General features: G+C 40.9%; 4 protein-coding genes across 5 annotated transcripts in view; 2 read left to right on the forward strand and 2 right to left on the reverse strand.

Annotated features, from left to right (window-relative positions):
• PMS2 (PMS2 postmeiotic segregation increased 2 (S. cerevisiae)) overlaps positions 1 to 4,996 on the reverse strand; it is a 30,020-nt gene extending 25,024 nt beyond the window's left edge. The window contains exons 1-5 of the mRNA XM_012638898.1: positions 4,876 to 4,996; positions 2,933 to 3,072; positions 1,936 to 2,022; positions 1,650 to 1,752; positions 427 to 610 (exon numbers count right to left, since the gene is read on the reverse strand). Coding sequence (XP_012494352.1) covers positions 427 to 610; positions 1,650 to 1,752; positions 1,936 to 2,022; positions 2,933 to 3,072; positions 4,876 to 4,982 — 621 coding nt within the window. The 5' untranslated portion in view covers positions 4,983 to 4,996. The remainder of the gene's footprint in view (positions 1 to 426; positions 611 to 1,649; positions 1,753 to 1,935; positions 2,023 to 2,932; positions 3,073 to 4,875) is intronic.
• A 127-nt stretch (positions 4,997 to 5,123) lies between these two features.
• AIMP2 (aminoacyl tRNA synthetase complex-interacting multifunctional protein 2) lies at positions 5,124 to 13,931 on the forward strand. The gene is made up of 4 exons (XM_012639030.1): positions 5,124 to 5,376; positions 9,277 to 9,483; positions 11,002 to 11,233; positions 13,403 to 13,931. Exons 1-4 carry the CDS (start codon positions 5,242 to 5,244, stop codon positions 13,789 to 13,791), a joined length of 963 nt encoding a protein of 320 aa, XP_012494484.1. The 5' UTR covers positions 5,124 to 5,241; the 3' UTR covers positions 13,792 to 13,931.
• Positions 13,932 to 14,189: 258 nt separating this feature from the next.
• The window catches only part of EIF2AK1 (eukaryotic translation initiation factor 2-alpha kinase 1), a 32,019-nt gene continuing 18,289 nt past the window's right edge, over positions 14,190 to 27,919 (reverse strand). The window contains exons 11-15 of one of the 2 annotated variants that reach the window (XM_012639027.1): positions 26,755 to 26,855; positions 20,577 to 20,691; positions 20,269 to 20,351; positions 18,622 to 18,855; positions 14,190 to 14,972 (exon numbers count right to left, since the gene is read on the reverse strand). In XM_012639027.1, the coding sequence (XP_012494481.1) occupies positions 14,841 to 14,972; positions 18,622 to 18,855; positions 20,269 to 20,351; positions 20,577 to 20,691; positions 26,755 to 26,855 (665 nt within the window). In that variant the 3' untranslated portion in view covers positions 14,190 to 14,840. The remainder of the gene's footprint in view (positions 14,973 to 18,621; positions 18,856 to 20,268; positions 20,352 to 20,576; positions 20,692 to 26,754; positions 26,856 to 27,919) is intronic. The other variant, XM_012639028.1, reaches the window with a different exon arrangement.
• On the forward strand, positions 21,678 to 25,849 carry ANKRD61 (ankyrin repeat domain 61). Its single transcript, XM_012639029.1, has 3 exons — positions 21,678 to 21,916; positions 22,853 to 22,950; positions 24,747 to 25,849. The coding sequence occupies exons 1-3, from the start codon at positions 21,701 to 21,703 to the stop codon at positions 25,690 to 25,692; spliced, it is 1,260 nt and encodes a 419-aa protein (XP_012494483.1). The 5' UTR covers positions 21,678 to 21,700; the 3' UTR covers positions 25,693 to 25,849.

Below are 27,919 nucleotides of genomic sequence, written 5' to 3' on the forward strand. Positions count from 1 at the left end.
TCTATGCATATTTAGGCCAGCTGTTTTGTTTTGCAAAACCACAATCCTATAATATAGACAGTTTTATAGTCTGCTTTTTAAACACAATTATATAACATTTAGCTGTTTCACCTGCACGCAAATCCATAAAGGTTGTAACAATTCATTTCTCAGGGAAACGAGAAATAATCTTATCAAAAAATAAAGACAGAATCAAAAATAATGTTATTTCTTAAAGGACCCATTTTCTCTTTTATAATACCTAATAAATACTATTTGATGACTCTTTTTCAGAAAAGAAAAGGGTAAATCATCCTAAAGTTAAGTCTTTGATGGGAAGAAGCATTTATCAAAAAATTAAGGGAAGAGTAAACATCTTTAGGAAATCTTTTAGTCATATGTATATTATCAATACTCTTAAACACTAGGATTATAAATTTCCTATACCTTTTTAATATTCCTTTGAAATTCCTTATGGCGCACAGGTAGCGTATAGAAGAGCTGCTGCACGCTGACTGTCGTCCCCCTGGGTCGTGGGTAGGGGGTTTTTTGGACGATTTTCCCATTGTGATCAAACACCAGTCGAGTCCCAACCTTTGCAGATGCGTGGCAGGTAGAAATACTTACATCACTGAAAGAAAACGCAAGGCATGGTATGTTCAGTTAGAGACACACAAACGCTGTATACTAAATACTTTTTCTCATTTTCCTTTCTCTCAAAACTTTAAAAAGATGATGATCTCTCTGAGGTAATCAAGAAGATTTAAATGGGTGAGGAGTCATCATAAAACCTAAGGCTCGCACCTAAAAGACAGTGACACAAAGAGTTCTATAAATGTTTTGTTTTGTTTTGATAAAAGCTTTGATTTAATGTTTTAGGCTGAACTACAAAACAATAAAGGATCTCAAAATTTGTTTATTCAAAAAAAGAGATTTATTTATCAGTTTTGTTACTACCATTCTAACAAAATTTTTAAAAGAATCCAAAAGATGTAATAATTCAAATGTATAAGTAATTGTTTATAAAAATTAGAATCTGTGCTATAATTAAACAAGTGCTTTGGTTAACTTTTTTTCCTAAAAATTGAAAATAAATTAAAACCAATGGTACCAGCCAAGCACAGTGGCTCACACCTGTAATCCTAGCACTCTGGGAGGCTGAGGAGGGAGGACTGCTTGAGGCCAGGAGTTTAAGACCAGCCTGAGCAAGAGTGAGACCTTGTCTCTACTAAAAACAGAAAAATTAGCTGGGCATCGTGTCTTGTGCCTGTAGTCCCAGCTACTTGGGAGGCTGAGGCAAAAGGATCGCTTATGCCCAGGACTTTGATGTTGCAGTGATGATGCCACTACACTCTACTCAGGGCGACAGAGCGAGAGACTCTGTCACACACAAAAGAAACAATGGTACCTATAATTTATTATTTATATGTTATATTATAATTGAGAAATTACTGATTTAATAAGGGTAACAATTTTTTTACACTACTATTTGCTTCATTTCTTTCATTTATTGCTCAAATTTCAGAAGTATTATCACTTAGATTGGTAGTTACATAAAACAAGTCAGAAGTTGAGACATTGAGATAGGAAAGTGTAAACAATAATGATTGTAATTATACTTTTCAATTTCTCATAAGGGGTCAAGTTAATGGATAAAAATATTGTATCACCTCAGTGCACAAAGTGAGCTCAGTGCTTCCCCCCGAAAGCCAAAAGTTTCAACCTGAGTTAGGTCAGCAAACTCTTGAATCTTAGAAGTGTGATGTTTCAGAGCTGAAAGAGAGTGTAAAGTAAAGCCCAAGATATCTCAAGTGACATAGCAATAAATATACACAATACCTACCAAAGTAACTGGTTTTAAAAAACTGTCTTTCTGTTTCCTAAGACAATGTTACTCAAAACTCTGAGACATTTGGCCCAACTATCTTATAATAGGATTAGAAAAATTCAACTTACTTAAGCCTTCAAAGTTTTCTTCTTCTACCCCGCATCCATTGTCTGAAACTTCAATGAGATCCACCCCATAGTCTTTAAGCCTTAGATCTAAAAAATTTAATACATTTATGTATTTCTCAAAGACTGGTCTATGCTAAAAGCTTTTTATATTGACATTATTTATAACATATAATGCAAATCTAAGAGCCATAACTACACATCTAGTTAAATATACTATTGTCATTTTTTTATATTTTGAAGTCCTTTTTGGATATTTACTAGCCCAGATTAAGCAGTTTTGTTTTTTTCTTTTGAAAGTAATAATTTTTTTTTTTTTTTTTAAACAGAGTCTCACTCTGTTGCCCTGGCTAGAGTGCCGTGGCGTCAGCCTAGCTCACAGCAACCTCAAACTCCTGGGCTCAAGCGATCCTTCTGCCTCAGCCTCCCAAGTAGCTGGGACTACAGGCATGCGCCACCATGCCCGGCTAATTTTTTCTATATATTTTTAGTTGTCCAATTAATTTCTTTCTATTTTTAGTAGAGACGGGGTCTCGCTCTTGCTCAGGCTGGTTTCGAACTCCCAAGCTCAAACAATCCATGAAAGTAATAATTTTAACAGTCATTAATGAGAATAGGCTCTGGAATCAGAGTTTCTGGATCATATTTTACTAGCTTTATAACCTCAAAAAAAGTAAATTCCCCGTCCTTTAATTTCTTCATCTGTAAAATGAAGACAATAATAACAACTCCTATCTCATAAAGCTATTCTGCAGATTAAAGGAAATATTCCACGTATAATTTTTAGCACAATGCCTGCTAAGTAAGAACAATAAGAACACAATAGACGTTAGCTGCTATTATTATTATTACTACCTAAATAGTAGGCACATAATAGGCAGTAACTTTAAAAACTTATTGGTATATCAACACTTGATTATCTTATTACAGTAACAAATGTTTCTTGAATAAAATAACATAACTGATTATTTCTTGTGGTGTTAAACTCTCCCAAACTTACCAATATTAGTGGCACCAGCATCCACACTATTTTCTACCAACTCCTTCACAGCAGTGCTTAGACTGAGAACCACCTGCCCGGAACAAATTTGATGGACTGACTTCCGATCGATAGGTTTGATGGCCTTAGCAAGTTCTGTACTAAAAAAATCAGTTACAAGACACGAAGCAAGTACTTAGTTATGCATTTTCATCCTGATTTTGAATGTGGGAAATGATTCATCCCTGTTAATAGCTTATGAGTTTAATCTATTCATTTATTATATTAACATATAATTTTTATTATTCATAAATATTTATTATTCATAAATATAAACATTGTTTTACAATCCTCAAATATCTGTCAAACACACTTCTGAATACATACTTCAAATTCAATAGATATTTAAAATCTAGTTATACTGGCATCTACATGGAGACACATTGTATCCCTCAAGCTACATTTGCAACAATGGGATCTTCTTTCTTGAAAAGTGAAAGCAACATTTCTTGCATAATTTGAAAAACCAGGAGTATGCTGGGAAATAGTGTTTATGTCAAAACCATCTCAGAAACTGGGTACCAGCTGTACAGTAACTATTCCATACATATTAATAGTTGTCTTGGAAACCCCTCTCCAAAGGCCAGGTGCCAGCTGCTGCCTTAGTAAAGGCCCTTAAAGTTCTTGCTTACCAGTTTTAAGAATTTTACAACTGTTTTCCTGCACTTTCTCCCTACTCCAATCTATCATCCATGCTACCACCAGAGTTATTTTTGAAATCACAAATCTGGTCAAATAATTCCTCTGCTTAAAAATTTATTAGTGTCCTACTGCCTACTATATGAAGTTTAAATCTAGTCAAAATTGGGCCCCAATCTACCCATTTACTCATTCTCTCTAATCCTTTTCCCTTCACCAAGTCCCCCACATTTTAGTCACGGTGAACAATTGTTTCTTGACTATCACAAGCTCTTTTAGACACCGAACTGTGTCTAAGCAGGTCTTTCTGTCTAAACTGCTCTCTTCTTCCTCGTCTGCCCGGTCAATTTCATATGTTCAATAATCCAGCAATTTCTAGTAAACGGTTTAATTGATAACTTGGGTATAATGGAATGCAAGAGTCTCCCTGAAAGAGAAATCTTTGGGTATTTCCCACAGCATCTAACACATAGTAGACCTTCAATCAACCCTTGTGAAATAAAGGAGCAACCATTTTTATTCTGCATTCTATGTTGCAATGAATCTCACTTAAGTTTGTCTAGAACGTGAAACTGCAGATGACCTCACATAAAATGGAAAGTATCTCCAAAAATGTGTGTATTTGGCAACACGCCATGGCCTACAGGTCCACTGCTGATATTTATTTTGAGGAGCGGGATGCTACAACCTTTAAATACAGGCAGCAAATCCGCGTTTACGAATCTGACACTGAACACAACAGTATAGGCCGAAGATTCACTACCCCGAAAACGGTAGCTTACCGGCCAAAAAGCACATACTCAAGCAGATGTACAAGCACTGCATTTTAAAAAACCGTTCAGCTATGCAAATTAGGATGTGCCTTGAAGCTCCCTCATTCCCAAAATAACCTCGGTTTTTTAAAAGAGAGAGAGAGAAACCAGGTAAAACGGAAATGAATTCAGTCTAGGGGTATTTCATGCTCCGGCTTCAAGTCCACGGCCTCGTGATGGCGTCTGGGCAGGGCCTGCCCGGGAGCTGACCGAACCCAATACCTCAAAGCGCCGAATCCCGCCGCCAGCCCAGGACACGGAGAGGGGATCGACCCTAGCCTCAAAGCACACCCAAAGGGCACCGGGTCAGAGGAGCGCTGCGGACGCCGCTCCGCGGACTCTACGCCGCGGGCTCGCCACGCGCCTCGCCACTTTCCCCTCCTTTCCAGGGTGCTGGAACGCCGTGGGTCTTACAAAGGGCGACAGTCAGGGTAGACCGCAAGACCAGCTCACCTCGAGCCCTCAGCTCGCTCCATGGATGCAGAACCCGACCCGCCTCCGGGATTGCCTGAGAGCTCTCCCAGTGGCTCCCGCAAGGGCCCCGCCTCCCGGCCGCCCATTGGCTGCTTTCGACACTGTGCCCCGCCCCTTCCGTGCGGGACGGCAAATACTTCCCATATCTCCGTCTCGTTTATTGGCTCTGTCAAAAGTCGAGTCCGTGACGTTTAGAGAGCCCGGGCCAATTAGAGCACACGGACTGCGTTTTCCCTACCGCCCGCAGCAGGGTCAGCAAGGAGGTGGCCGTGATCTGTCGCGGCCTTGGACGGTTTTTGAGCGTTCGCGTCTGTCAGGCGCTACCTTCTTTCCTTCGGTTCCGTGATGCCGATGTACCAGGTAAAGCCCTATCACGGGGGCAGCGCGCCTCTCCGTGTAGAGCTTCCCACCTGCATGTACCGGCTCCCCAACGTGCACGGCAGAACCGGTTGCGGCACGCCCGACTCGGGCCATGTGCAGGTAGGAGCGCGCGGCCCCCGCCCAGTGCGCAGGCGCGGCGGCCGGTCAGTGGCCGGGTCCCACCAGGCTGGGGCGAGTGGATCTCACTGGTTCGGGGTCGGCCGGCCAACAAGTCACCCTAACTTTTGTCAATTAAAATCTCTCTCTTCTCTTTTTCTTCTTTTCGCATGTGGCCGCTTAAACTTTTTTATTTGGAAATTTTACCCTCCGAAAAGCGAATAGCACATTAAATGCTCGCTTTGAGGAATTACAGAGCAAACCAGGATCTCCACCACCCAGTCACCGCCCCACACTTCTCGCTTATAACTTTACCCCAAAGGTCCTGACTTTTATGGTAATTATGTTCTGCTTTTTTAATTCTTTGTCAACTAAATATGCATCCCTAGAACTACAAAGTCTTGATATAAGTGGAAGCATGCGGTATGTGTTCTGTTGTCTCTGGCTTCTTTTTTGAAGACATGATTTTAAGAGTCATTCTGTTGAGAGTAACAATGTTCATCTTCTCTGTAATATACTGTTCCATTGCATGACTCTACCACCATTACTTATCCATCCTATGCTCATAGACACCGGATTGTTTGCTCTTTTCTGCTGTTATGAATTATTCTGCAATGAGTATTATACTAGAGCAGGCATAGAGTATATACTAAGGAATGATATTGCTGGCTTAATGGGCAGATCTGTCTTCCACTTTACTAGATAAATTATTTTCCAAAGTGATTATACTGGTTTCTGCTCTCACCAGCAGTGTAAGAATTCCTGATGTTTGTGGCTTTCCCAAAGCTGGTGTGTGTAAAGTGGTATCCTAATGTAGTTTCAGTAAGTTGAAGACCTTTTCATATTTATTGGCCATTTTGATTGCTGTTTTGTAGTTTACCTGCTCAAGTCTTTCACTCTTTTATCAATTACAAAAATACATCTTAGGTTTCCAGCAGTAGAAAAGTCTGTTCTGACAGAAGATGAGTGAATAGATAACTTTTGAGATCTGTTTTCCCACTGCCTGTTATCTTTCAGTTTGCCTATTAAGCCATTAGACTTTCTGCCTACATTGGAAAGGAGGGAGAAAGGTTAGTTTGAAACCAAATGACAGCTGTTATCTCACTGCAGAGCTAAGACAAAAATAGCAGTCATTGTTCAATGGCCCCTTCAACTACAGACTGCTGTGGAGACTTGGCCCAGTGCCTCTGTCAACTTCACAGTCCCATGGAACCAAAAAGGAAACCCAGAATGGAGAATGTCACTTCTCATTTACGATCTAGTTTGGGGTCTGTTTTGTTTGTTATGACTCCGTTGCCTCACTTCCTTTGAGCTTTTATGTGTGAACTTATATCTTAGAAGACACACAATCCCACTCCTCTAGCAATTTCTCTAGCAGAGGATAACAATGTGGATAGACAAATAATTAGAAATCAGGCATATCCTGACAGGTATATGACAGCAACACAAATAATAAGCTATCTCTAAATACATGTAAATTAAAACAAATGGATAAACATTAATATACCAAGTCACAATCTAGTCTCAGCAAGGAAAACAACAGGCTGATGAGGTAGAGCAGATCTTGAGCATTTTGGTGTTACCCGAGGGACTACGCTCAGGGTTTATAAATCATAGGCCATGTTGCATATGCAGTGCTTCAGATATTCTTCAGTGGTGACTGAGTTTTGAATCCAGTGGGTGCCTTTTTGGGCCTAGCGAGCAAGCACTGTACTGCTATTTGTAGAAATGAGCAAGACTGCACAAACAATGCACAAATACAGGTTGGATAAAGGTTGGGAAATATTCCTCAGGAGGGCTGTCATTGAATAACAGGATATTACACAGGTAGTAGCCCTACCCGTCACACATCTTGCATTCAGACTTCTTTCCAGTTGGCACCTAATTATTTCATTGGCATAGTGAACTGTATTCTTCTTGTTCCACCCAGAAGTCAGTGAACTTACAATTCTTTGCTGTTTGATCTTAAGCAAGAGCAGCAGAGTAGAAGAGTTGAGAAAGTGTTGATTACGCTGTAGTGTAAATAGGAGTTAACCAGACATGAGAAGAGGGAAGAGTGTTACAGACAGAAGGAATAGCACATATAAAGGTCCTGTGGTAGACAGGAGTGTGGTATTTTTGGGAATTCACAAGACAATGTGACTAGAGCACAGAGCAAGGGGAGGGAATTATGTGAGGTGAGGCAGCCAGGGGCCAAATCATATGAGATATTAAGCCATGTTAAGGGTTTAACTTAATTATCATAAGAGCCTAAGAGGTTAGCAAAGGTGGGGGCGGGGAGGTGATCACAGATCTGAGTTTGTTTTTTAAACTCTCTGTAGCTGCCATCTTATGGGATGGATTGGAGGAGTGGACCAGAATGGATGCAGGGTGACCAATCAGAAAACAGGTCACGTGAAAAATGGTGGCTTGGCCTTGGGTGGTGACAGTTGGAAGCACGCTTAGAAGCCAGTAGACTCCAAATATATTTGGGAGGTAAAACTGACAAACACTACCTGATGATAAATTGGATATGTGAGAGAGGGAGGTGTAATGAGTGAATAGTGGAGGAAGAGATGTTCTAGGAACATTGAACTTAAAAATGTGAGCAAGTACCCCTTCTGCACTCCCATGAGTATCATGAGTGCACACTTACAATAAACCCGTTGAGATCACTGCCTATTGTCATGAGCATTTTCCACATGCTTAATGTATTCTTTGTTCTCTCATGCAAGCTCATGAATCTGGTGGTACCATGTGACTTTATTGGGAAGTTTCTTGTTACTGATACACACATATACTTTGAGTTGTCATTTTAGGCTTGTTATTGCCTTTTAAAGTAAGTCTATGGAGTTTGAGATTTATTCATCAGCAAATATTGATTCTTTACTGTGTACCAGACACTACACTAGGGAAGAAGGATGCACAGATTCAGTGAATAAATAATGTAAGTGTTCCCTATTCATGAAATTATACATTTCAGCAGTGAAAAAGTTCTAGATGATTCTGAGATACAAGTGTCAGTACTGCCTTGAAAATGACTTGGAGAATTGATCATTTGACCCCATGGACATGCTTCCAAGTCAAAGAAAACATTTTTTTAAACCTGTCTGTGCTCCCTTTTCCCTTCTATTTATATAAATTACTGAGTTACATCCTCATCCCCCCATCTTCACTACTTGTTCAAGCAAAGTATTTTGAATTAGTTTGTTATTAAGAATAAGGGGCCAGGCGCGGTGGCTCACGCCTGTAATCCTAGCACTCTGGGAGGCCAAGGCGGGTGGATTGTTTGAGCTCAGGAGTTCGAGACCAGCCTGAGCAAGAGCAAGACCCTGTCTCTACTAAAAAAAAAATGGAAAGAAATTATCTGGACAACTAAAAATATATAGAAAAAATTAGCCGGGCATGGTGGCTACTCGGGAGCCACCCAGCTACTCAGGAGGCTGAGGCAGAAGGATTGCTTGAGCCCAGGAGTTTGAGATTGCTGTGAGCTAGGCTAACGCCACAGCGCTCACTCTAGCCAGGGCAACAGAGTGAGACTCTATCTCAAAAAAAAAAAAAAAAAAGAATAAGGGACATTTGTGTTCATTTTCTACCCTTCCCTGTTCTTAGACTAAATTACCTGAAATAGGAATCATACCATTTCAAAGTGGCTTTCAGTCACAATGGTTTTTTTGTTTGTTTGCTTGTTTTAAAGCATTTGTGGATGGATTTGAAGGGACCTGTTGGACTATGGGGAAAATGAGGTGATTCTGCTACTTTATTTATTTATTTATTTTTTCTGCTACTTTATTTTAATGTCTTCTTTTAAACAGTGGGAGGTTTGGTAAGTGCATAGAACAAAGTAAGACAATTGATCAAATTTAAACAGACTGACTGCTTTGATGTGAGAAGAAATGAACACTTTGATGTTGGTTTGTTTAGGAAGAGTCTGACCCATCTCTGCAAGCTCTTGAGTCCCGCCAAGATGATATTTTAAAGCGTTTATATGAGTTGAAAGCTGCAGTTGATGGTCTCTCCAAGATGATTCAAACACCAGATGCAGACTTGGATGTAACGAACATAATCCAAGCAGATGAGCCCACTGCTTTAACAACCAATGCACTGGACTTGAATTCAGTGCTTGGAAAGGTAAGTTTATATTGAAAGCTGAGAAATGTCAGCTTTCTGTTTTTCACAGGTGGAGCAAAGAGCATGTTCTTTTTTCTCCTCTAAATGATTGTGCCTTTACACACAACAGATTCACGAGGTGTGAGTGAAGCCAAAACAAGCTCTAAAGCCTCCTCTTGACTTCTTAGACTAAGTGGAGAACAGGGAGGATCTGTAGGCAAAGAAAGGAGTCAAGAAGAGTTACAGCCTCTGCCATTCTGGGCATGGTTCCAGCAGCCCATGAGCCTGGAGCAGCAGATCTTAGCTCGTGTGCTCCGTGCTGCTCAGATTCTTCAGCAGAGGCAACCTTCATCTTTTTGAGAATAGCCCAACTTTCAGAATCTTGGCTGTCCAAGCACCGAAGTCCCATTAATCCTTTTGAAATATATTGCTACAGTCAGCCACAGTCTCATATTTCAAATGCATTTTGCTTGAATTCAGTTTGCTGTATTAAAAGTAGGTTGCATCAGCCAGCTGTCCTGATCGAAGTTTATAGGCTTGAGAATTCAAAGGGGTTTGTTGCAAGAATCCCTACTAACACCTCCCTCAAGAATGGGTGACAGAATGGTCCCAAAGACCTAAAAAGTAGAAACAATGTTTCAGTATCTCACTCAGGGGTCAGTTTTTGGTAATCTCCGTACGTCTGCATTTGTGTATTCCTTCTGCTCACCCATTTATTCAGTACTTGTTTGCATGCACTGAGGACTCCGGTGAGACCCAAGCAGGCCTCTCGGGAGCCAGAGTCTACTGGATGGGTTGGTGAGCACACAGCAGTGACAGGATTTCTTAGGGTGCTGGGAAGGCTTCTCAGAGCACATAGTGCTCAAGATGAAATATGATACTTCAGAAGGGACAGTCATGTAATACAATATGTTCAGGAAATTGCAAAGCACTCAGCATAGCTTGATGTGTAGGACATTAGGAGTGGCAGGCTTGGAAAGGCTAGGAATTTGGCTGCGATTCTTTACATAAGTTGCATTTATTATTAAGAGTGACAGTATAGAAATAAAGTCTTCATGTAAAAAGCGTATCAGTTTTGGCACTATAGTTAACACTTTGTGTTTTAGAATTTCCCCACCTCACAAATTGATGTAGAAACTATATCCTGTCAGGTGATCAGGTGTTAAAAAGATTTGATAGCTGGAATAATTGCATGAGTGATTTTTTTGAACATAGTTTTATCTCAGAGATAAAAGGGACAAATGGAAGTGTCATTCCTGAATGTTGTTTTATTCATTTGACAGTAAAGTCAACTTATTTGTAGGAAGCCAGCAGTGTAGGGGCTAAGGAGGTGGAGTCAGCTCATATCCCACCTCCATTTCTTACTGAGTGACCTTGGATAAGTTACTTTTCTCAGCTGTAAAGTGGAGATGTCATAGTACCTTCTTCATGGGAGTGGGTGATTCAATTAAGTAGCCCTGGTTAAGCTCTTGGAGTAGCAACCTGGTAGAGTTATGCACAGATTGCCTTTATTGCTACATTGTTTTGATCTTTCCCCAGGATTATGGGGCGCTGAAAGACATCGTGATCAATGCAAACCCAGCCTCCCCTCCGCTTTCCCTGCTCGTGCTGCACAGGCTGCTCTGTGACCACTACAGGGTCCTGTCCACTGTGCACACACATTCATCAGTCAAGAGCGTGCCTGAAAACCTTCTGAAGTGCTTTGGAGAACAGACTAAAAAACGACCCCGTCATGAATATCAGCTGGGTTTTACTCTAATTTGGAAGAATGGTAAGTAGACAGAACTGAGTTGAACTTATATACAGTTGACCCTTGAACAATGTGGATTTGAACTGCATGGGTCCACTTATGTGCAGATTTTTAAAAGTACCTATATTGGAAAAATTTTTGGAGATTTGCAACAATTGTAAAAAACTTGCAAACTGCATAGGCTAGAAATATCAAAAAAATTAAGAAAAAGTTGTGTCATGAATACATAAAATATATGTAGATACTAGTCTAGCATTTGCTTCCATAAAATATACACAAATCTATTATAAAAAGTAAAATCTATCAAAACTTACATAATTACCGTACATGGCACCATTTGTAGTCAAAAGAAATGTAATCAAATGTAAAAACAGTGTTAAATCGTAATTGCATAAAATTAAGTGTAGTACATACTGTAATAGCACCTCCTGTTGCTACTGTGGTGAGTTCAAGGGTTGCAAGTATCTGCTTAAGACGTCATGTGACACTCATCATCTCTGTATGAGCAGTTCATCTTTCCAGTAAATTGTGTATCTCCGTAAAAAGTGATCTTTTGAGGTCCTTGAGTATTTTTCATCATGTTTAGTGCAATAATATAAACCTCGAATGACACCATAGGACACATACTAAGTGCGACTAGTGATGCTGGAAGTGCTTCCAAGAAGCAAAATCATGACATTACAAGAAAAAGTTGGATTGCTTGATATGTTGTACCATAGATTGAGGTCTGCCCCTGTGCTTGCCCACCATTTCAAGATAAATGAATCCAGCTTAAGGACCATTATTAAAAAAAAAAAAGGAAAGGAAATTCTTGAAGTTGTATCTGTGCCAGCAGGCACAAAAAACTTTGTACTTTTTGTGTTTATCTTGTATTAAAAACGCACCTCAGCCACCCGAAGTGCTGGGATTACAGGCATGAGCCACTGTGCCCAGCTTATATATGTGGATTTTTGACTGCACAGGGGAAGGGGACTATGGTGATTTTCAAGGGTCAGCTATACTATATGATAAAATATGCATCATGGTTTTGATAAGAAGCAGCAAAGAGATAGGATATTATAGGGCATACAGACCATACAGCACTTGCTGTCAGGTCAAATCATCTAAAAGTTTGGAAAGCTTGTGGGGTAGTTTTAGAAGAGGAGCAGAAATGATTCTTGATGCAAAGATGCCCTCATTCCCCTGGGAAGGTTGGGGTCTCTGAGTGAGACACAGTTCAGGGGCAAGAGGGTTGTGAGCATTGGACGGAGTCCTATCTGAGCAGGGGAGTAATGGCTGTTGCAGCCATCTTGCCTTCACATTCTAAAACTTACCATTACAGGGACACTGAAGTTATCCTTTCATATGGCCATAAAAAGACAGGGTACTGACCTGGTTAAGTAAATACAGAGGGAAGTGAGTTAATGTCATTCATCCAGGGGAATACCTTAACTGTCCTCAGCTCCACAAAAGTCATTATGAGGGCAGAGAGCTCCCAGCCTCTCTGGAATGCCTGTGTTTCCAGTCCTCAGTCTCCAGATCCTCAGGCAACAGGGACTGGAGTAAAAGGTCTGCAGTCCCTTCTAGCTCGAAAACTGTCATGATCAAATACCAGAAATGGTTACTTGGTTACTTTTTTTTTGAGACAGAGTCTCGCTTTGTTTTTTTGTTTTTTTTTTTGAGACAGAGTCTTGCTTTGTTGCCCGGGCTAGAGTGAGTACCGTGGTGTCAGCCTAGCTCACATCAACCTCAAACTCCTGGGCTCAAGCAATCCTTCTGCCTCAGCCTCCCGAGTAGCTGGGACTACAGGCATGCGCCACCATGCCCGGCTAATTTTTTCTCTCTATATATATTTTTACAATTAATTTCTTTCTATTTTTTAGTAGAGACCTGGTCTTGCTTTTGCTCAGGCTGGTCTCGAACTCCTGACCTTGAGCGATCCACCCGCCTCAGCCTCCCAGAGTGCTAGGATTACAGGCGTGAGCCACCACGCCCGGCCTTTGGTTACTTTTTTAACATACGGTTTGCACCTAAACCCTTTTGAATATTAAACTTTTGGAGACAGACTAAAAATGTGATGTGACATTCTTCTTGAAAATAAGTTTCCCTTATCATCACTTCATGATTTTTGGTGACTTCCCCTTTCCACATTGTACAAGTACTTCCTTCAGGGCTGTTGTTGATGCTACACGGTGTATTTTTTCTTTTCAGTGCCGAAGACTCAGATGAAATTCAGTGTCCAGACGATGTGCCCCATTGAAGGAGAAGGGAACATCGCACGTTTCTTGTTCTCTCTGTTTGGCCAGAAGCATAATGCTGTAAATGCAACCCTCATAGATAGCTGGGTAGACATTGCTATTTTTCAGTTAAAAGAGGGAAGCAGTAAAGAAAAAGCCGCTGTTTTCCGTTCCATGAACTCTGCTCTCGGGAAGAGCCCTTGGCTTGCTGGGAACGAACTCACCGTGGCAGACATCGTGCTGTGGTCTGTGCTTCAGCAGACTGGAGGCTGCAGTGCAGCGGTGCCGGCCAACGTGCAGAGGTGGATGCGGTCTTGTGAAAACCTGGCCCCTTTTAACTCTGCCCTCAAGCTCCTTAAGTGAATTTCAGTAATGGATTTTAAAGGGTTCAGATTTTAAGAATGGTGCTGTTTCATGCCTGTTGTCAGTAAAGAGACCTGTATTAGAATCAAAGTCTTTTTATTTAGGCCAGTTGTCAAGTATCAATAAAAGCATCATGTAATCTGTGTTTTTCATTTTATTTAAAATTCAGCAAAATCGTATGCAACATACCATGATGACTACCCACCACGTGGTAGGCACTTTCTGGGATTCAAAAATGAATATATCAGTTTGTACATCTGCCTTTGAAGGATGTACAGATTGGCTGGGGAGTTGAGTGCTGTAATAGAGCAAAGGCAGGAAAGATCATGTCTGAGCTGCTCTGAGATTACTGGGGGCAAAAAGTACAAAGCTTTGCTAGGCGTGTGGCTTTGGAATGATGCTCAGTTGAAGGTGGGCAGAACAGACAAAAAGGCTAGAGGTACACACTGCCAAGGAGTTGAGCTTTTATCTTGGAGGCAGCAGAGAGCCAGCAAAAGGTTTTGAGCCAAGAAATGAACTGATCAGGTGTCTTTCTGGTAAATTAACCTCAGCAACAGTGTGAGAGGGTAGGAAGACTGGCAGCTGTCCACATTGGAACAGCCCAGTCAGTGTGCAGGCCTGGGCTTAGGCAGTCAGGGTAGGGAGCACACACATCGATTTCTGCAGCAGAACCTTATAAAGGGGGACTAAGGGGTCAATGGGCAGAGTTTAAAGAAGAAAGAACAGTTGAGGATGATGTCTTTTTAGTTTCAGGGACTGTGTGGATGGTAATATTGAAGCAGGAAATTCAGGAATAGGAGCTTGTGCAATAGGAAAGGGAAAGAACAGGTTTAATTCAGAGCAGTAAAAAGCTCCCTAAGGAAAAAGCAATGCAGGGGCACTTTTAAATCTTTAGTAAGTCTTGTCCAGCCTTACTAAATATAATTAAGAATTATACCATTTATGCCCTAATAAAGATTGAAAATTTACACTCCAGTTAACAATTTTAAGGGTTTAAAATTGTTTCATATTACCGACACTTTCATATTACCGACATAGCCTAATTAAGGCTAGACAGGTACAACTCCGTCTTTCATGCTGTCGTTCACCCCTCTGTCCTGAGAAAGGAGTTTTAGCTGCCTCTTTAGCTCTTCAATTTCTTTTTCTTGCTCTATTATCTTCATCTGTAGGGTGAGATTAACCTGTAAAGAGAAAATTTTAAGCTCCGTTAAAATGGCTACTTCCCTATTAAATATACAGGCAGCCCATGCTTTGCATGGTACCAATATGCATGAGTTTGTTATCACAGTTTAGTTAAATAACACTGGTCACCCAATGGCGTGGTTGAAGTGTCAGTGACCACAATACATTAACTATAACTCTTCAGTTCCCCAAGCACTGTGTTAAATAACATGCACACCATGATCAGGGACCAGTCACTTGCAAGGTCTGTCAGAGATTGGTCACCACACACTGTTAGTTCACAACAAAGTGTGTAGTTGTGTTGCCTCTTCGTCTTCCAGTGGGGAACCCACATGACATTTTTTTTTTAAATGGATAAAGAGGGAACTGGCCAACAAAGATGAAAGTGCAGCAAAATAATGAAAAGTGATAGTGCTGGAATTAAAATTAGGGTCAAACATAAAAGGTGTTCTAGAATAGCAGGCAGACGTAGGAACGTTGCCACTACAAGAGAGTCAACATTCTCATGTTGCAGCTACAGGCACTAAGTAAGAGCAGCTTCTCAACACAAATGAGGAAAGGGATGAAGACGTCCCAGAGAAAGTGACACCAGCAAAAAAACTTCACATTAAAAGAACTCTCAGAGATGTTTCCCAACACTGAAAGTATTACACAAAGGATAAAATGCTGGAAGCTGATCCAAACTTAAGGAGTATGACAGTTTGCCAAGGCAAGAAAAGGTGCACACTCTCTTGTGTTACATGAGATGAAGGCAGTCACTGTTCAAACTGCTCCTGAGACACTTGACTTTTCCATGTTTCTAACATTTTAAGATACAAAACACTAAATCAACATTAGTTTTATGATTTTTTCATCTCTACATACATTTATAACTGACAATAAGAGAGTTTAATGTTTTGCCAAATTTTAAAGGTCACAGAACAATCATAACTTTTCCCATTAAGATTCCTTTGCATGGCTTAAGCTTTGCTAGGTCATTTTTTAATTTTTATTTATTTATTTTTTTAGGGATGGGATCTAGCTTTGTCATTCAGGCTGGAGTGCAGAGGTGTGATCATAGCTCACTGCAGCCTCAGACTCCTTGGCTCAAGTGATCCTCCTGCCTCAACCTCCCAAGTAGCTGGGACTACAAGTGTGCACCACCATGCCTGGCTATCTTTGGTAGGTCATTTTTTAACAGTACCACACTACCATGCAAAGCAAAGACTGCCTGTATATACAAGTCCTTATCTGTATAGGTGCATGTAGGTTACTTTTTTTATAATAAAATTTTATAAAATAGGAGAAATCCTTGTCATAAATAACTATGGTCTCTAACAGCTATCTTAACTGAGTGTTAGAAAATCCCCTCTGTATGTGGAGATAAATGCTTATGCTTGGTTTTAAGAACCACATCTGTTATTTTCAAACACTTTCAAAAAAGAGAAAAGTACTACACCTACCTGTTTACCATTTAAACTAATAAAATTCACTATTTCACTTGACAAGCTTTGAATAGTAAGTCAGCTATCTGATTCCTCTAAACAGTCACTACAAGTGGTTCCCAACTAGTGTACGTCAGAATCACTTCAAAGGTTTGTTAGAGTACAGACTGCTGCCCTCTCCCCTCCCCAAATTTCTCTTTTTAGTAGCTTGGGGGACCAGAGAAGGCCTGAGAATTCTATCAAGTTCCCAAGTGATTTTATGCTGCTGATCTGGAGACTACACTTTGCAAACCACTGCATTCAGGCAATGCTGCTCAAATACTGTGTGTGTAAATCACTTTCTGCTTAAAACTCAGATTATGACTCACGTATGTTGGGTGTGCAGCTCCCAGGTAATGCTGATGTGGCTAGTCTGAGGACCATACTTTCAGTCACAAAGCACTAGAGGATCTGTGAATATATCTTTGAATTAAGCTTTTATTAAATCTTAAAAAGTTTCTAGAGGAATAGAATGGATGAATCATCTACTATTTCCAGTATATGCAGACTAGAGACTATACCTGGCACTGTAACATGACAGGGAGAGTAAAGGCAATGGTCGCCCCGGGGCAATGCCACATCACAGGACTGAAAACCACAATCACGAAGTTGAATGCAGAAAGCTCTTACACTGGCTAAGGCTTCTCTGCCATTGTTGTTCCAATGCCCCCTTAGAATTTCTGCTCTCCTCGACCCTTTGGTATGTGTCTCTTTACAAGTAGGTACTTTTATAAAATTCATAAAAGATTATATACCATACTTGGAAAGGAAAAATAAAACTTTTCACTGACTTACCAAGATGAAGCTAGAAACTAAAGCTCCTAATTTTTAGGGTAGAAAGCTGGCAGTGAATCAATTTGTTTACGTGGACTATGAATACAGGTGTGCTGTTGGTATTAAACTTAGTGCTTGATGCCCTGTTGGGGAACTCTAAGGATGGGTTTAAATAGCTAGTTTCCACAAACCTTAGTCTAAGCTCAACTATTCTTCATGAAACAGGATTCATAATATTTTTTTTTTGAGACAGAGTCTCACTTTGTTGCCTGGGCTAGAGTGCAGTGGTATCAGCCTAGCTCACAGCAACCTCAAACTCCTGGGCTCAAGCGATCCTCCTGCCTCAGCCTCCCGAGTAGCTGGGACTACAGGCACATGCCACCATGCCCGGCTAATTTTTTATATATATATTTTTAGTTGTCCAGATAATTTCTTTCTATTATTTTAGTAGAGACAGGGTCTCGCTCTTGCTCAGGCTGGTCTCGAACTCCTGAGCTCAAACAATCCGCCCACCTCGGCCTCCCAGAGTGCTAGGATTACAGGCGTGAGTCACCACGCCCGGCCCAGGATTCATAATTTAAACAAATTTTATTTTAAGCTTCCTATTTTCCCCTGCATTAAAAAAAATTTAGAGACATATCTGCAGGCATTAGCTGCAGACCCAAGCCAGGCCATCGTTGCTGCTCACCTGGTGGTCCTCAGCGACAGCATGCAGCTACCGCCCAGGGACTAGAGCACTACCCCCAGCAGCACACTCTTCAGCACTACCCTCAGAGGTACCAGGATCATCTATGACCGGAAATTCCTGATGGAGTGTCAGACCTCACCTGTGACCAAAACACCCCTTAGTGACCTGTCAACTACTCCTGGGGTCACCAGCCCTGCCAGGGATGACCCCCCCACACACACACACAAGCCAGCCAGAGCCACTTGTACCATGGCCCAGAAGGGGGCGAGTGGTGAAGAGTCACAGTTTGAGACAGACATTTAAAGAACCAGTCATAGGACGAAGCATTGCCTATGGCCCTTCTCAGGAGACAAGTCACACCTGCCAGGCCTTATGAAGGTCATACTGGGCAAGTGTCAGGTGTGGGGTCAGTCACTCCTGCCCTCTGCTCCCTCACACACCTGCCCTCCCTTCCTGTTTGTGAACACCAGCAGATACCTCCTTGTGTCTCTGCTGATGTAGGAGCTGCTACCCCAAGGGAAGTGGACCCCCACGAGCACACCCTGCAGGTAGACATGGACAAGGCCCTTCTGAAGCATCATCTGGCTCTTCCAGCCCTATCCTCTGGGGCACACTCACCTCTCCTTCCTTAGGTTGATGTGCCTGGGGAAGCTCCCCTCCCCTTCCTTCCCCAAGAAAGGAAATAAAAACCACCTAGGGCCAAAAAACAAAAAATGTACATACATTTCCAGAATTTTGGAAAAGTTCACTTTGCAGCAGCTGAATAGCAGATGGTCTCTGCGATGAGTTCCTTCTAGTCAAGTGCTGGATATACTTGGCTTGTACCGGACACCTTTTACTCAGGGATTCAGGTATCTGACCAGTTCTCAAACCTGTTAAAACTTCTGCTCGCTCCATCTCTGTTCCAAACGGCTGGAAAAGCTCCAGCAGGATCACACCCAAGCTGTACATATCTGACTGGAAAAAGAACAATAAGGGGAATTTACTAGTAAAATATGAAGTCAGAATAACATTTCCATTGCAATGTACCATCATCTCAAATAGGAGAGGATTTCTAAGAATGAGGATGTACAGTCACCTACAATGCAGGGAACAGAGCAGGATGGTTCGTCTCTCACAGAGGCAGGTGTCTGCCCTGAGCAAAAGGTGATCAAGACTTTCACAACCCTGTCTCTTTACCACAAACAGGGGCATCTCTGGGCTCGATGGTCAGGTGAAGGGCAGGGATAATCTCCACCACTCACAGCTGTCATGACCACACAACTGTCTTCACTACACCTTGACCATCAGGCCTGACCCAGAGAGAGTGCTATGAGCTCACTCCTGCTAGTGCCAGCTACAGGAAAGCCACAGAATGTCCCAAGTCCTACTCCAGTCTCACCTGTGCCTCCACTCATAATTAAGCATTCTTAGTAATATTTAACAAACTCAGCAAAAAATCTGTGCTACTTTTCCTAAAAATTTTTTTAGGAAGGTCTTTCCTAGATAGGATTTTAGGGGCAGCCATGTTTTTTTCTGGCCACTCTTTCCCAATCGCTAAAATGCTAAATGATTCATCAAAAGGAAGAAAATTCACTAGGCTGTTACTGTGAGGAAAGGATTTACTTTAGCATTTCTTCAAGGAACAACAGGGTTTAAAACTTCACGGTATCTTCCTTCTATTTCAAGGGAGTCAAGTGGCAGACTTATTTACCTAAGCTTGAAAACAGAGGAATGAAAGGCTGAATAGAGCCTTCCTGAATTCCAGCTTCATGAGGTGAATGGAGACATTTTCAAGGGAAAGTTCATTTCAAAAACGATGTGTGACATCCATGGATATAGAAATAGTAAAGTTGCCTTAAAAATGCAGTCAGATCCAAGGGCCAGGTGTGGTGGCTCACGCCTGTAATCCTGGTACTCTGGGAGGCCAAGGCTGGAGGATTGCTTGAACCAGGAGTTTGAAGTTGAACTTGAACCAGTTTGAGACCAGCCTGAGCAAGAGAGAGACCCCGTCTCTACTAAAAATAGAAAAAATTAGCCGGGCGTGGTGGCACATGCCTGTAGTCCCAGCTACTCAGGAGGCTGAGACAGGAGGATTGCTTGAGCCCAAGAGTGTGAGGCTGCTGTGAGCCAGGCTGATGACACGGCACTCTAGCCTGGGTAAGAGAGTGAGACTCTGTCTCAAAAAATAACAAAAATAAAAATAAAAATAAAAATGCAGTCAGATCCAATTGAAAAGTGAGGCTTCTTCTCAGGGCAGTTTGATGTAATAGATAACCTACAGTACTCAGTTATCTCCAAACACACCTCTACAATAGAACTTCTCCATTTAAGTGTACTGTTTGTTATTTACAATTTCAGAATAAAAGGGGGAAAAGCAACAAATACTACCTTGGCATCATACTCAGATCCTTCCAACTGTTCAGGTGAAGCATACAGACAAGTACCCACTCTGGAGGTATGTGACGGTATTCCTGTAATTTCAACATCCACATGTTAAACATTGTCGTGTTAACACTGTCAGCACTAAAGAACATTTACTAGAGCAGGGCATTTTAGCTCCTAAGGGAACAATGGTTGCTCTCTGACTTCATCTTACCTTTGCTATTAAATCTTTATGGTTCTCTTTAAATATTGACATGTTCAACCATATCTTTTTTTAATGCAAAAAAAAAACAAAAAAAACCCCAAAAACTTACTCTTCCCATTTCCGTTGGTCCAGTCTGTATTCTTGTGTATGATGTCTGTGCAGGCCAGACCGAAGTCTCCTATTTTTACTTGCTGATCAGGGCCATGAAGGAAAATATTTCTAGGCTATAAACAAACAGAAAAAAATCAATTCATTGGCTTTCTTAAAACAAATAGTAAAAACTTGTGAATGTTAAGAGTTTCCAACTCAGGAGCAAGCAGCCTCCTCAAAAGTTAAAAATTTGAGCAACAGTTCTCAAATTCGGCTGCACATTAGAATCACTGGGGAGAGTTGAAAAAAAAATCTCAATGTCCAAGCCTTTCCCCAGACCAACGAACCAACCACATCAGAACTCCTGGAGGTGGATGGAAGCATCAGTTTTATTTAAAAGTCCCATGGTGATTTCAAATTTGAGAACCATTAATGTAGAGCATACTTAACATACAAGAGCTTCCCAACCCTGGCTGTACATTACCTGAGAAGCTTTTAAAAACTACTGTCCTCTCCAAAGTCCAAAGACGTTGGTATTTCTTATGAAAGAATTTTGATATTTTTTAAAAGTTCCAGGTGATTCATATATTAGCCAGGCTTGGGAATGACTAGGTCACCCTAAATGGCTCTACTGAAGCAGCTGTTGCAGACCCAAAACATCCCCAACAGAAGTATTCCTATGCCAGTGAAAAACTGCACCTGTAATGGGGGGAGGGAAGATTCCACCAAAAACTAAGAAATACTTAGGTTAAAAGTTATTTTCTTACTTTATGTAAATAATTTTAGTTTTTTATTTTAATGTATAAATTCTCCCATTTTAGCTTTGTCAGTGTTTGAACTACTGTTGAACTGGAAGAGAAAACAGAAATAAAGGTATAAGATCATAGTTTGGATATGTTTTTTGTGAGTGAGTGGAAAAGCCTAAAAACTGTGCTGACATTTGACACTCTATCATCAAGGAACAAGGTCTGAAAAGGTCTGGCTCCAATATAAAAATCAATTGTGTTCACAGATACAATTCTCTCAACAATTCTAGAACAGTTCCAGAACTGCACTGAGGGAATCATCATAAAGAGGCTGAAACTGACCAACTCCGTAACATATTCCTCTGAACTCTTAAGTCGTCACTGTTAAGTTTTTCTCATGGGAAATATAATCAAGAGAGAAAGTAGAGAGCCGGTCGTCGACAGTGCCAAGTCCCTGGAAGACAGCCCATCCATAGCACTTCACACGAAACTCTATGAGGCCATAATGAGAGAAGACTGCCCTACGATCAAGGCACTCCTAAGAAGTCACCCCGTCAACCAGCCCATGACCATTCTGGCCAACTTCACCAATTACAGATTATTTCTGAACCAGGTACACTCTTTTCTGGTCAGACATTTTTAGAAAAGACAGGATGCTTAGGAAGGAGCATGATCTAATCCTCACGAACTCACTAAACTCCTCACTGCCCTTACAATGGACAATACATCTCCAGTTTACTCCACACTTAGAACAGTGCTCCCTAAGTCTGCAACCCCTGCCTTCCACTTAACATACATAAACTGAAGTGAGGAAAGACTAGGACCTGTCTGGTTGGAAGAAAATTAATGTCATCCTCTCAAATATACCCATGGTGACTGTGTCTGTATAATGGAATTATTTTTTTCTTTTTAATACATACTTCTTCATTTTCTAAATGTTTATACAGTGATTACTGCTTTTATAATTAAAATTTTTTTTCAAAAAGGAAGTCACCCTCCCCTTCATCCCACTCTCTCCTCTTATCTTGTAGTCATAGTATAAAACCACTACTTATGTATATATATTTTAAGAACTGGCATAAACAGCTCTGCTAATCATAGACAGAACATATGCTGCATTATCTTTAAAAACTCTGAAGATGCAGGTTTTACTGCTGATAACGTGACTTTGGCAAAGCCTTAAAAAATACAACACCTATTTGTCAATCACCCTGCAGGTTAATTTAAGAACTACGTGCCTTCATACCAATTACCATTAATATTATACTAGGTCTCTTCACAAGAATCAACTTCCAAAACTTTGAGTGTCTTTTCTGTTTCCTCAGTAAACTTGCCTTTCTGTAAAACACAGACTTTATTAATGTGAAATTCACTGTTTTGGTCATTTAAAACAGGCAACAGAAAGGAAAATTTCAGTGCACATACAAGAAAAATATTGAACCCATAAGATCCTAAATAAATGTGTATTTCCTTTGAAATGGCAAGCTACACAAATACTATTTTTAACTACACAGGGCTAATTGTAACGTGTTTTCCTTTCCCCCTGAAGCAGACACAATCTATCATCCCCATTCATCTGGCTGCCGAATATCGCAAGGCACAAAGTTTGCTTTGTTTGTTAGAACACGGTGCTGACCCAGAAGTAAGGTAAGTTAATGCGGCAGACAATCATTTCTACATGAGGATATACCTGATTTAGATTTTTTCAGTTCATAACATTTTCCAGTTATGTCTGGACTTGTTCATTTTTCATGGGTTATGGACTACAAATTATCATCTTTTGAATGAACCAATTTCTTTAGTAATTAGATGAGATACTCTGAAATGCTGGAACACAAGCCAGTCAGCCAAATTAGTGCACAGTGAGTATTAAGTACTCAACAGCGGTGTTGTGGAAAATGCACTAAGTCCTGGTCATGGCCCTCAAGAAGTTTAACAACCTAAGTTAGACATGAAAAATTAGAAAATATAAATAGACAATGGATTTTCTTGTTTATTATCCTCCACTAGAAGGTAAGCTTAGTGAAAGAGAAGTTTATCTTGCTCACCACTTTATCTCCACCACCTAAACCAAAGGCCTAACACTTAGTAAGTACCCAGGACATACTATTTGAATGAATAAAAGAATTATACGTTATAAAAATAATAGGTTGGGCATGGTGGCTCACACCTGTAATCCCAGCACTTTGGAAGGCCGAGGAAGGAGGATAGCTTAAGGCCAGGAGTTCAAGACCAGCCTAGGCAACACAGCAAGACCTTGTATCTACCAAAAAAAAAAACCCACTAGCCTAGCATGGTGGCACACACCTGTAGGCCCAGCTATTTGCAAGGCTGAGGTGGAAGAATCGCTTGAGCCCAGGAGTTTGGTTGCACTTAGCTATGATGCCACCACTGCACTCCAGCTTGAGCTACAGAGCAAGACCCTGTCTCAAAAAAAAAAAATAGAACTTCTTGCCCCAAATCCTTGCCATGCTACACAAGAACTCACTTGATCTGTCTTGCTCTCAATCTCTCCCTGAGCACCCCACCCCAGCTCTGCAAGTCCTCTCAAAGTCCTTCTACATGTAGAATCTAGACCATCACAGACTCAGCCCATCTTCCTCAGGGCACCCTTTCCTACCTTTCACACCACATACAGTACGTGAGGCTTCTATACCTCTCTGGAACTTAGCCTACTTCCAATATTTAGTTGTTTGACTATGTTTCATGTCTGTCTTCCACATTAGACTATTAGCCCTACAAAGGTAGGGACCATTTGCTGTTTCACCATATCCCCAGCCTAGGGCTTCATGATAAATAAATATATGTGAACTGAAACCATTTTCTAATTTCTGTGAAACAGATTTTCATAAAAAATCTTCCCCTTTCTCTGCCAAAACAAAGGAATTTTGGAAGCAGTGCTGAGACATGAGGGCCAAGTTATAACATGCTGATCCACCTGGGTTGGAGCAGGGAATGATGATGAAATGGCTTCACTAACTTGAGAATGACCCTAGGTCTTCAGATTCAACCCTTACAATCTATTCCACTACCTACACACTTGATCTGAGTAAATGGGAGTTCTGGCCCTTCATGGCTCACTTCTATGGTAATAACAGATCATACTCAAGTCCACACAATTTCACTGAATGCCTACAAACTCAGCCCAGCACTGTGCAAGGAAACAACTAAGATCTAGCCTCAAAGGGGCCACAGTCCTAGCAGGAACATCAAAGGTGAAATAGGCTGCTCAAAGAAGCTGGGCCCCACCATGTAGTGATGCATCCCACCAAATATCCAAAAAACCCTGGGGTAGCCTGGGAAATTACTCAACAATGCAGACTTTGAAACACTGCTTTAAAGTGTATTACTTTAAATAAACATTGCCTTCTTAAGCTTAATTCTACACGTAGAGCCATTCCCACTGTGAATTTAACGTAATGTGTGACCAATACCTATTCTAGGGACACGAGAGGCCTCACCACACTCCACTTGATGCTGCTGCACTGGCCAATCACTTCTAACACATGGACAAAACCGGGCAACAGAATCCAAAGAATCCTGACAGACATTCAGAATAATGCTGTGATGTGTCTCCGCATCTTGTGTGAACATGGAGCTCAAGTTAATGCTCGAGTAGACAACAGCAACAATCATTCACCACTCCACCTGGCCATAACATATGGGACCTATCCAGTTCTCTCCATTTTGGCCCAGAATGGCGCCCATGTCAATGCTGTTAATGAATCCAGCATGACACCCCTTCACATGGCTGCAGATATCCTGAACAGGGAGATGATGGAAACACTCATTGCCTGTGGAGCAAATGTGAACTGTGCTATCTCTTCCACGGGGAACACGGCCCTGAAGCTGGCGGTGTGCAAGGCATCAAGCAAAGCAGGCCGGCTGCTGGGAGTGGGGATGAGCTGCATCCGTTTGCTGCTAATGCACGGAGCCAAAGTCAATGCCCAGGACCACGAAGGTCAGACAGCTATCCACGAGGCATGTTTTGGAGGCAGGGGGACAATAATCAATCTCTTGCTCGAATTTGAAGCAAATGTTAATATTTTAACAAGAAATGGGGAATCTCCGATTTATATGTACCTTCGGAGCAGTTCCAATGTAAGAGATAGGACACTTCTTGCCAGGCTACTTTATCACACTTATCCTTTAAGGCTGACCAATAAGCAAGGGATTCTACCTGCAGGAATCATGCTACCAGAATTCCATCTATTAAGGGAAACCCTAATAAAGCTATCTCAAAACCCTTTATCCCTAGAGGATATCTGTAAAAGAAACATCAGAAATACTTATGGTGAGAAATACAAACAACTCTTGAAGCAACTTCTCCCAGTGAAGATATGGAATTCCATATACTGTTATTATGACGTAGCTTACCTCTTGAAATAAGCTCTCAAAGTTTCACAGTGCCAGAGAATTTCAGTAACTCAAATTGCATTTTCTGGCTAGACGTGCCAGAAAATACTTAACCTGTCACCTTTTACATCACAAATGTACAAACTCTGGTTCTTAAACCTTTTTCAAAAAATAAAGTGATTTGCATATTAACTTTTTTATTCCTAAATTTTCTTTTAAATGTCTTTTTCTATGATTTAATTTTTGCCTGAAAAGTAAGCAAATTAATTGAAAACTCTTCAGCCAAAGAAATAAACATATTTTCTCTTTTCTTGATAGTCTTCTATAGGTAAAAATTAGAACAGTCATTATAGATTTTTTTAAATAGCAAAAAAAATTTCCCATGTTTACTTTCCTTTAAGATGGATAATTACAGAAACAGAATTTACCTCTAGGGCTGCAGTAATATATGAGCATTTCTGTCAGCACTAAATATGTTATATTAGTACTCAGGGCACACCACCTGAAAAACAGTACTCATACTCCACAGAGAATTTTCGAATGCCCAAAAATTATTGCTTTAAAATTCAATCTAGGCCGGGCGCGGTGGCTCACGCCTGTAATCCTAGCTCTCTGGGAGGCCAAGGCGGGCGGACTGTTTGAGCTCAGGAGTTCGAAACCAGCCTGAGCAAGAGAGAGACCCCGTCTCTACTAAAATTAGAAAGAAATTAATCGGACAACTAAAAATATATAGAAAAAATTAGCCGGGCATGGTGGCGCATGCCTATAGTCCCAGCTACTCGGGAGGCTGAGGCAGGAGGATCGCTTCAGCCCAGGAGTTTGAGGTTGCTGTGAGCTAGGATGACGCCACGGCACTCACTCTACCAGGGCAACAGAGTGAGACTCTGTCTAAAAAAAAAAAAAAAAAAAAAAAAAAATTCAATCTAAGGTTTTCATGTCTGGACCTATGGAATGATGATTTATATACCAGTGACGATAACCTTCTAAGTAAATGGATTAGGGCACATAATCTCATTTCATTCAATGAACCAACATCAAGTCATTCCTGATAAGAAGCTAGCACTGCTTTCAATGATTTCACCACCCCCCACTTACCTTCAGATCTCTGTGTACAATTCCCATGTTATGTATGTAAAATACACCTTCTACCAATTCTTGAAAAATTTTCGTTGCAACACTGGCCATAACATAAGGACCTTGAAGTGAAAAAATAGTTTTCTCTTATTTTTTTTTTAAATTATTACATTAACATCTAAATGTTAATGTGTTTCTGAACACATTAACATCTGACTCTTAGCAACATTCAGATTTCAACAGTCAACACTCCAAAATGGTCTAAAACCTAGAAATAAGCAGAAAGGGCTTCTCAGCTAGCAAAGAAACCACCACAAACTAGCACCCACAGTCAACAGACTTTGCCACCAAAAAGAGAATACCTCTATTTTCATTCAGTGCCCCTGTATTACTTTTAAGTAATTCTCAGGCATCAGGTGATTAGATTACATGAAGTTTAAGTCCCTTCAACCCTTGACATCCTGGGGTTTAATGCTAATAAACCCGGTGTCCTAGCCCACTGTGGATTAAAGACATTATTACAAATAATGGAGTAAGAAAAAAGATAAATTATGTTAGCTCAAGGGGTAAGCTTCTATTATCCAGAATGCCTCATTTTCCAAAAATGACTGACATATAAAGTATATAGCAAAAAAAAAAAGGTAAATGAATTAATTCATCTATTAATATGATGACATAATAAGTCAATTTAGACGGTAGAAAGATTTTATAGGACAAAAGCAAACAAAAATTGATTTAAAAATCCTGGAGTTTTCCCACCAAGTTAATAATATCATAATAAAAGCTTAATACCTCAGTCATTTTATATATAATTTTTTTTTTTTTTTTTTTGAGACAGAGTCTCACTGTGTTGCCCGGGCTAGAGTGCCATGGCGTCATCCTAGCTCACAGCAACTTCAAACTCCTGGGCTCAAGCGATCCTTCTGCCTCAGCCTCCCGAGTAGCTGGGACTACAGGCATGTGCCACCATGCCCGGCTAATTTTTTCTATGTATTTTTAGTTGTCTAATTAATTTCTTTCTATTTTTAGTAGAGACAGGGTCTCGCTCTTGCTCAGGCTGGTTTCGAACTCCTGAGCTCAAACAATCCTCCAGCCTCGGCCTCCCAGAGAGCTAGGATTACAGGCGTGAGCCACCGCGCCCGGCCAGTCATTTTAAATCATAAAACTTAGGAGGCTAAAATGGGAG

The sequence above is a fragment of the Propithecus coquereli genome, unplaced genomic scaffold, assembly GCF_000956105.1.
Source record: "Propithecus coquereli isolate 6110/MARCELLA unplaced genomic scaffold, Pcoq_1.0 Scaffold137, whole genome shotgun sequence".
NCBI classification, from domain to species: Eukaryota; Metazoa; Chordata; class Mammalia; order Primates; family Indriidae; genus Propithecus; species Propithecus coquereli.